This window comes from Phycodurus eques, chromosome 16 (assembly GCF_024500275.1).
Source record: "Phycodurus eques isolate BA_2022a chromosome 16, UOR_Pequ_1.1, whole genome shotgun sequence".
Classification (NCBI taxonomy): domain Eukaryota; kingdom Metazoa; phylum Chordata; class Actinopteri; order Syngnathiformes; family Syngnathidae; genus Phycodurus; species Phycodurus eques.
The window spans coordinates 22,073,329-22,083,368 of NC_084540.1; the positions used below are offsets into that span (position 1 = coordinate 22,073,329).

The window sequence follows — 10,040 nt, forward strand, 5'->3', positions numbered from 1 at the left end:
ACTTTTTTTTTTTGCATTTGTATGAACCTTTTCGTTTTCTTAACTGTTTACATGTATATTTTAACTATAATGCATATATTTTTACGCTTTTGTATTTTATTTCTCTCTTCTATTTTTAACTATTTGAATAACATGTTTCTTTTATTAAAGTAATGAAATGTTTGTCAACAACACACACAAATGTCGTTAAAGCACATTTTTTTTTTATTCACAAGGGCAGAAACATTGACTGTATTTTCCGCACCATGAGGCGCACCGCATTATTCGGCGCATCCTAAAACAAGGTAAGCAAAACGGTGAGCTTGGTTGAACTTCATTCTCCCACGTATTTAAAAACACACTCACGTTATTTTTTTGATCAATCTTTTGTCACAAATGTGTCGAAGTCCTCATCTTCTGCATCTGAATCGAACAGCTGGGCAACTTCGCCATCAAACACGCCGGGTTCCCTCTCGCCAGTCTCGTTGCCGTTCGGCGATGATGCCGGCTTTCGCGAAAGCTCGGACAGCAGTCAAAGCGGACACCTTTGCCCGGGCCTCCGCAATCCACTCACATATGCTGGCGTAACTCGCCTCCCAGTCTTGGTAAAGGCGCGTTCGCCGTCTCCCGTCCATCGCTCCCACGCCGCTCGCAACGTCACTTTGAACGCCCCGTTTACGCCAATGTCCGGCGGTTGGAGTTCGCGGCGCCACGGTAGTCCTCGCGCGGGTGGCGCGATGGCGCCCTTTCCGCAGCAAGACGGACCTCCCCGAAAGTGTTCGATCTTCATGTCTTGTGCTCTCGTTATTGCCTTCAGTCGAATGGTGACTGGAGAGACGCTTCTCCCGGCTGTTCTTGCGCTTGATTTTGAATTCTCTCGCAGCCGCTCTATTCCCAACTGATAGCCTGTAGTTTGAATTGTGCCTGGTAAGCATGTCTCTTCGCTGATGCCCTTTGCGGGGGTCCTTAGCCAAACAAATGTTTCGCAGCATACAGTACAGTATACCAATCGGAGGCGTGGCGGAGGTAAGCGCACGTACTGTACGTAGCTTTACGCAATGTTCCCCAATTGGTTTATCGGTGCCAGCGTACGTAGTGTACGTATTACGTCCCTATGTCGGCGGGAAACGGTCCGTCAGTCAATGAAGCGGAGCGCTTACCAAAATCGCACAACAACATTTTCACAGATTTTGGAACTCAGTGCACGCATGAGGCGCACCGGGTTAAAAGGCGCACCGTTGATTTTTGAGAACATGAAAGGCTTTTAAGTGCGCTTTATAGTGCGGGAAATACGGTAGCTTTTTCTTTTTTTTCACATTTAGTCTTTTTGTAAACAAAATATAACAACAAAAAACAAACAAAAATAAGCCTTTTGACTTATATTTCTGTGATAAGAAATAACTTCTGTACATCACGCTTTTCACAAAGCATGCGCCGCGGCTTCCAAATAGACTGTACACTTGTAGTTCGTTCATTCACATTTTGCACACCGACCTCTCTGCTACATTTCATCTAAAAGGTGGTCCAGCGACCACCTGTCAGTCTCCAATACATTCCCCAATGGGCGCGGGCATCGTTCCGCCCCACTCAGTCGGCGTCCACGTGACAGGGGTTGGTCCCGAGTCTCTCCGCCTCTTTGTACAAGCGCAGGAAGTCGTTGTAGCGCGGCGCGCAGCCCATCCAGGCCTCGCCGAAGCGCAGCGTCCCAGTGAAGAGGAAGTCGCCGTCGCCGGCTTTGATGCCGCACCGCAGCGGCATCATGATGCGTCCCGACCAGCGCCGCCCCCTCGGACCCACGGGGACGAACACCTCCGTCTTCTGCCTGTACAGGCGGCTGATGTCAACGCTGACGGACGAGCGATCCTCCTCCGCCTCCTCCTGAACCGTCGCGATGACGCCACGTGCCACTGAACAACGAACACACACTTACACACTATACTGTACTCTTGTATAAAAGCTACACTAACGCACTTACCAAAGTCTTTGGTGCAGACTGCGAGAAGAACCTCGTCGTCACTGCACGGCTGACAGGGTGCTAAAAAAAACCAACAAACAACGTTTATTTAAAAAAGAAAACTCCTCGGGCAGCTTAACATAGTGTACCACTAACGACAAACGAGAATAGTCAACGCATGGACTTAAAATCATCGAGATGACACGGTGAGTGGGCCTTCCTTGTCAAGTACAATAACCGCCTATTTGCTAAAAAGGCAGTAAAATAAAATGCTCCCACTTAAAAAGTTCGCCTCTGGCCTGCAACCACCAACAGCAGGATGAAGGGCAAAATGGTCACACGCAAGACATTGACTAAGTCCATATACAGAAAGTACACTAGCACAAATCTGATGCAAAGAATGTAGGGGGAAAAAAAAAAAAAAAAACCTGTACCGACGACTCAAAATGGCTGAAAAATATTGTCCAATTTTAAGAATTTCTGCCATTCAAAAGACATTTATTGGCCTTAATATTGCAACCTGATTGTTTTGTTCACCAACTTATCGTACATTTAGATTTAGTATGATATATAGTTGGAAGTCATGTCGACCAAACAGTAAAAACCTGTGGACTTGAGAGAGAGCCTTGTGCAACACCATCAATAGCTGTCTACAGGGCGTACTCGTTTACACCCGGCCGGGTTTTGTCCCTACGGCGCAGTGATTTTGTAAAGTTAGAACGCGCCTTAGCCTATCGTGACCCTTATGCTAAAGCAGTAGCAGTCATAATTACAGTATTTGTGTTTAAAACCGTTTCAGTTAATTGGTGTGAATTTTTAAAAAATTAATTAACTACAAATGTATCTTATTCAATTATCTATGCCAGCGACTTTTTGTGATATGCACAACAACTCTTTCACTAGATTGCAGAAGGTTCATAATTAACCTGTGCATCCACTTTCTATGACATTTCTGTATGGTGGTATGCTGTGAGATTTTTTTTTCTAATGTAAAGTGCCTTGGCTCAGTTAAGGTTGGGAAAGACTCATGCAGGATATACTGTAAAAATCTGTGAACCGAGCAGCGAGCCTTGTATGTCGTCACCAGTTTGGTTTTGTAATGCTAAGTAATTGTGACCTTTATGTAAAGTACAATGTAAAAATCATTGGCCCTCGTATCGAGCTTTGTGGAACACCGGCAGTATCTGTATAAAAGGGGGGGGGGGGGGGTCCTCATTTTATTCAGTGAGCTCATTTAGCATTACGCGACAAGAGTGAGTTCACACATGTACAAGCAGAAAAAAGCAGCTGGAAAGTTACAAAAATGTTGAACGCTTGAAGCGGATCAGCAAATTGTCTTTTGAAGTAAAATTGTTATTTTTTTTTAAATGTTTTTTTTTTTTCTTTTTTTTCTTTTTTTTTTTTTAAATGTGTTCAAAAACAGAGCTGAGGCACGCTCGAGTGTTGACCATGAAACCCGACTGAGACCCGAGTCAGCATCTCGCTCAGGTCACATCTGATGAAGACCACTTCACAGACTGGAGGAATATACTGAAACATCTGGACCCGGACGGAGTCCATCGGTAATAGCGCCCAGCCAAATGGAAACCACTTCAAATAGTCACGAGAGATGATGAGGTCGCAATAACGAGGGAGGAAAAATATTTTCAGGAGGAGTGACAGAGGAACATCTGCTTCAGAGAACATTCGGGCTCAATGGAGAATGAGTTAGATGAGAGGAAGTCGCTCATCCATTCATCAACACGAGAACGCCGGCTTTGTGAAGCGTGCCAGAACCATCTGCGGCGGCCACATCACAGCGTCCGTAATGACGCAGGATGTGGATACGTGAGGCCGGACGGACGCCAAAACAGATGTGGGGACTGGGATGCTTTCTCGGAGAGGAAACGGGGGCGGGAACGAGGGGGACGACATGGCTGCCGGGCTCGAAGGTTCAGCAGGTACACGGTGCGGAAACGCGTTTTGTGTGTGTAAATGTCTCGTCTCCCATGCTGAGCACCGCACTCAAAAGTCCTGTCTTCAGAAAGTTATTTCTGAAAACATTCTCGGCATTCACCGTAAAGACAATCCCGATTGACAGAGCAATTAGCGGTGGCTCATTGAGAACATGTTTTTTGCATAACAGTACAGACAAACAGCTTCATAAAAATCACGTGAGTTACACAATTTACATGTGTTGCCCTTCAAACTGCGGCTACAAGTGCATAAATGATCACAACTACTCATTAAAGCCATTGCACTCTTGTCTTTATCCCTCTGGGGTATTGCAACAACAAAACGAGGCTCCGTCCAGTGCCATTAACGGTAACGACAGCTTGCAAAAGACACTTTTCGACACTAACATGCATTTGTGCTCGTTTTCAAGGAAAGGGCAAACGAAGCAATCAGAGAAATATCCGATCTCTCCAAAAATGTCATCAGCATCTTCACAAAATCACAAAACCTAATTTGGCACGCATAACGGTAAAGGCATTGTTGCAATAAAAGTTTGAAAAATGTTACTTGATGGATAACAACTGGCAATAATAAATACTCATATCGGTCAAATTAAACAATTTTGAAAAGGAAATTCAGTAGGGCATGTCTTTACTGTTATTGCGAATGATATGAAAATGAAAAAGATACTTGAAGGTCGGACAACGCGGCACAAAGAAGTTCCTGGAGCCCGAGTTGGAAACGCGCGTTCGGGTTCCTCTTACCGCCGACCGAGGCGTCGTCCGCTCCCGGCGCGTCGCTCACCAGCTCGTACCGGAAGGCGGCGACGCGCCGGCTGATGTCGGCGCGAGGGATGGCCTCGATAAAGAGCGCCCCCTCCAGGATGCCGAAGCAGCGCGCCTTGCCCAGCGCCTGGTCGCGCTCGCGCAGCAGCAAGCGCAGCCGGCCGTTCAGGTCCAGGTAGACGTTGGTTCCGCTGGACTCGGCGGCCGGCTTGACGCAGACGGAGAGGCGGGCGGCGGCGGGCGAGACGGTGTTGGGGCGCAGGTTGACGATGATGGCGCCCGTGGGGTACAGCCACTCCAGCGAGCCTTGGGAGCAGCGCAGGTACACCTGCTCCACGTCGCGCGTGTGGCCCTCGTGAGTCAGCCCGCTGGGGAGCAAATGCGGAAAAGGTGAGGTTGGCTTGGCTTTGGGGGGCGGGGCAAGAGTGTGACATCATACTACCGCAATAGTCACTCTCACACAAACACACAGTTACTCACACACAATAAAACAGTTTCAACCACACACAGTCCGTCTCACACAAACACATAGTGACAAACAGTTACTCACACACTCGCACGCATCCACACACATGAACACAAAGTTACTCACACTGTCTCCCAGTCACACACTCTCACATGGATGCACGCAAGCACACACACAATAACACACTGTTACTCACTCATGATCTCGCAGTCACACGTGCACACACGCAATAATACAGTTACACACATACACAAACTCTTTCGCAGTCATACACACAGTGTTGCACAGTTTCCGTCTCATACACACGTATGCACACACGCACAGTAATACAGTTTCTCACACACACACACACAAACCCTGATCAGGCGCGGCTTTCCACGTCTGCAACTAGCGGAGCAACAAAAGGTGGTTGGTACGAGTTTGACATTTTGGGACCCCTTAACAGTGGGGGGGGTTCTGAAACTTCAGAACCAGTGCCAAAACATTTAACAGCAACATTCTGGGCACTCTCGAGAACCTGTTTTTAGGAAACCGCTGCAGTGGAAAAGGGGCCGACATGACCCCCCCCCCAATGGAGCGGTGGCCAAACACACCCCGGCAGGCCGCAAGCGTATGAATAGCCGACCGCGAGGCTCCGAGCAGACGAAGGCCGCGACGCAGGTCGCGCAGCCAACCACCCTGGACGGCTTTCAATCCGCCAAAGATGGCCGAGGAGGCTCGTCCGGGCGGCACCTCGGACCGCGGCGCCGACCCGGCGACCGCCTCCCGAATTTAACGCCCCCACCCCTCCACCCCAAAAAAAACACCGTCCGTCAGTCAGTATATCATCCTGCGGCAAAAGCGGCGGAGGCAGGAAGCCGTCCGCGGGCGAGCGGCGTGCCAAGCGCGCGGTGGGAGAGACGCCCCGTTTCCTGAAAATCAGATGAGCTCCCCACATTCGAAAAAGCAGAAAAGGGAACGGGGCGCACTGCGGCCCGGCTTGACGTGCCTTTAATTAACTCCAGCCTCGTCCCACTTTCATCGTTTCTGCGTGCAATTAAAGGAGCTTAGTCAACAGGCCCGCTAATCAACACCAGATTATTGGTGCACGGCTCAAAGCAGCAAACAGTTTGCCCCTCCTGACTGGACGGTTGAGGGGGAAAACTAAACCACAGTCTTCAGATGAGCCTTTAAAGCACAAAACGCATTTCAGCAGAAGGCGAGTGTGCGACCAAACCTCACAAAAAGAACGTGATGATACAAGATTGTTGTTTTTAAGAATGTCCTCTCATTCACACTTCAGGGATCATGAAAAATGCCTAAATGCGAGGGGTGTCCTGATCCGATCTTTGAGATCGCAAATCGGTCCGACGTCAGGGAAAAAAGGCTCGGACTGCATCTAAAAGTCCATTCGGTGTTCCGCTTCAGCACTTCTATCCAGCAGCGCCCGGACGGCGTGCAGAGCCCACGTGATCACAACAACAGCTTGCTAAGGCGCTAACATGGTAGCAAGGAGTAAAGGCTTCTTTATACTCGGGCGGACGGCGACCGCGCTGACGTCACTGCGGCTGTCCCGCACGCAATTTGCCTTTATACTGGAGCGCAAGCCACGTGCGCTGTTTTGAAAGTGCGCTGCAGTTCTCCTCCGAGTCGGGGGTGTCGCTACCGCTGGTATTGGCCTGGACGCCACAGGGTGGAGTTTCCTCAGCATTTTTCGGCCATTTCCGGTAGCCGTTTTTAACTTTCCCTTCCGTAACAAGCAACAACAATGGTGACCGTGGAACAGAGTCTGCTAGAACAAATGGACCTAGATGACCGGATGCTACGTTTAATTATGCTGCAAAATCAATCAAGAAGGCGGCGGCGTAGGTGCAATGCGGAACCGGGAGGAACGCTGATGACATCATCACAGCATGTGACTAAAACGGACCAATCACGAGAGACGATTTCCGCAGCGTTCGAGGTGCAGCAAAAAAATTTCCCGTGCCCGTCAAGCGACGCAGAGGGGCCGCGCGGCCCCTCTGCGTCGGTCACGTGACGCAATGCGGGCGTTGTCGGCCACGCGAGCGCGGGAGTATAAAGAGGCCTTAAGAGTGAATGTTGCTTGCTTGAAGTCATTTATTGACACTCCTGTTGAAGTTTACTGTAAAACTAAAACGCATAACAAAAGAATGACACCTATTGAATGTTCAAATATAGCACAGACTTCGTTTCTTTCTTTGTTTTTGTTCACAAAAATTCCTAGCTCAAAGCTAACACGAATGAAAAACACCATTGATGAGCTAACGACGATTAGCATCGAAGTCGAGGCGCTCATGTCTCGCTAAAGAATAAATATTGATACACAAACGCTCTATAAACACACACAGGCAATCTAACACAGGAACGGCGATTATCAATAAAACTAAACCCCGGTTGCATCAACAAGTTCAAAAGTGTATCGCCACACAAGGCAAATGATGTTCTGACCATTAACTAAATAAAAAAATAAAAAAATAAAAAAAAACTCAATTTAACTTTGTTATTTTGCACTTTAAAATTATAATTTGTATTAATTGAGATTATTTGACAGTTTTCTAATGTACTTTTTATTTAACCTATTCAAATGTAGAATATGCTGATGCTGAGGTTAAGCAGTGGTTGTATTGCAATTTAAAGTTATAATTTTGTTATTGGTTTTATTGAAGTTATTTTGCAGGATTTCCTAATATTTGTATTTATTTGATTAAATTGTAGTACATTCTTATTTTTTGTAACCCATTGGTTAATAATAAATGCGTCAGTATGGGTATGCATGATTATTGCCGGTATCGGATTGGACGTGTATTGGCTAAAATTCAAGGCTGCAATATCGGTATTGGATTGGAAGTGAAAAAGTCGGATCGAGACGTTCCTGCCGAATGCCTCAACTCCCTCAAGTCACATTACCTTTCATACAGCTCGAGGAACTGGCAGGACAGGAGGAAGAACTATTAGCAGCTATTTTTAACAACGACCGCTGGCTGATAATAGTCCTTTTCAACTTGGCAAAATTTATTATTATTATTAATTTTTTTTTTTTTTACATAACACATTTCATCCTAAGACAAATACGATGACATTCAAACTAACATTCCCTCCAAAAATTGGTGCAAAAAAAATAAAAAAAAATAAATAAAAAATTCTCCCATTTGTTTTTTTTTTTAAATAGATTATTTCTCTTTGTTGTAATGTCACTTGGCCGATTTCTCGGGGTCCGGATGCTGTGATGCCCTCACATGTGGGCAAGGAGAGCCACAGCCAAAGATGCACTTTTGGCCGTTTATTGAACGGCGCCAACAGTCAAACGCAAATACAAAATGACAACACTCGCCAGGAGCTGCTGGAGACCACAACTCGCGCAGAGAGGCTCACGCGCACGTAAACCAGCCAACCCGACTGACTCCAGCTCCTGATGTCATTCACTAGGCCACGCCCCTTACTGGCACCCTACCAACTGACTACTTTACAGTCTCTTTTGTGTTTTTTTTTTCTCTAATTTCTAAGCATCCTATGTGGATTAAAGCCGCTCGGGAGGGCATCGACACGCACTGTTCGGGTTGCTGCTTGTCTGTCGTTGTGTGACACAAACCGTAGTAGCGGTAGGTCAACGTCACGCCACGTCACGTCACGTCACGCCACGTCACGCTGGTGTACGACGGAGTTTTGTACCTTCGGTCATGGAGCAGCCACGTTTGAGTAAGGGCGAAGAAAACAAAAAAAACAATCTGGAAAATGTTGCAAAGCAGCTTCTGATTGTGTCCACAGTTCGGTTCGCTAGCTCGTTTCATATATTTTGAGAGAAATATTGGGAGACTTGTAAGAAGTTTTGACAAGTTATAATAGTTGCAGGGGTGAAATTGTGGTCAAAATTCAGGGACGAGGCTGATTTTAAATCATCTTGAAACATTTCGGAAAAAAACTAAAGTCAACAAAAAACGACTCGGGCACCAAATACTACATACTTATAAACATGATTGTTTGGCGTTCCATTACTCCCTTTGGCAACCTATACTGGCTTGTGGAGATGTTTTACTGTATTTTGGAACTTTCAACAGAAAGCAAACCCAGTGGTCCAATTGGTCCAAACACACTCCAACGTGTGTTTGTTTTCAGCTCACCTGCCCTTCCAGCTGCACTGGTCGCTCGAATACTGGCAGAGAGAAGTCCGACATCGGCTCAGAATGACGAGGAGGAGCGCTAGCAAGGAGGCTAGCAGCGGCGGCGGCGGCGGGCTCAGCATGTTTGTCTTCGCCTCTTCTCGGCCTCAGAGTGGCTTCGATGTCCGCCGCCGCATTTCCACTCGGCTGGGCTCACCGGCGGCTTACTCCTTCGCCTCGAAAAGTATTCGCAACTTCCTCCGCGGATTCGCTTCTCCGCCTCCGTGGACTCCCACCGCCTTGATGAGCCCTCAAGTGAAATGAGCTCCGAGCTTCGATTGCGACCGTGAACGCCACGCCCCGTTCGCCGCTCGGTAGGGTCGCGTTTAAGTGATCACGCCTCCGCTCGGATGTTTAAGACTCGGCTGTACATCTCTATCCAGCTTTCGAGGAAACGTGCCTCTCACTTGCTTTTTTGTGATAAATGCAGTGTCAAGTGGTAAAAGTACTCACACTTTATACTAAACTAGAAGTACAGATACAAAAAAAAAAATGCTGGTAAAAGTAGGTGTACTGAAGTAAAAGTACAGCATGAAATTACTAAAGTAAAAAAATGTTTCCCCCCCCTAATAATTATATACAATACCCGTTTTGCGAACTTGGCTCAACGAAAAAAACTGCACACAAAACAGTTTCCCTCATTTATTAACATAGTGCTCGTGCTGAGAAGAATAAAACGTGTTCCCATATCTTTGGGAATGTTGTAAACTGACAAAGCCAAAAATATTTTACAACTAAATAATAATAAAACCAGTAAAAATACA

General features: G+C 46.9%; 1 protein-coding gene across 1 annotated transcript; it reads right to left on the bottom strand.

The window, feature by feature from the left end:
- Nucleotides 1-186: 186 nt before the first annotated feature.
- On the bottom strand, nucleotides 187-9,587 carry metrnla (meteorin like, glial cell differentiation regulator a). Its single transcript, XM_061701308.1, has 4 exons — nucleotides 9,238-9,587; nucleotides 4,633-5,021; nucleotides 1,955-2,014; nucleotides 187-1,886 (listed from the first exon to the last, which is right to left on the bottom strand). Exons 1-4 carry the CDS (start codon nucleotides 9,357-9,359, stop codon nucleotides 1,567-1,569), a joined length of 891 nt encoding a protein of 296 aa, XP_061557292.1. The 5' UTR covers nucleotides 9,360-9,587; the 3' UTR covers nucleotides 187-1,566.
- Between the last annotated feature and the right edge of the window lie 453 nt (nucleotides 9,588-10,040).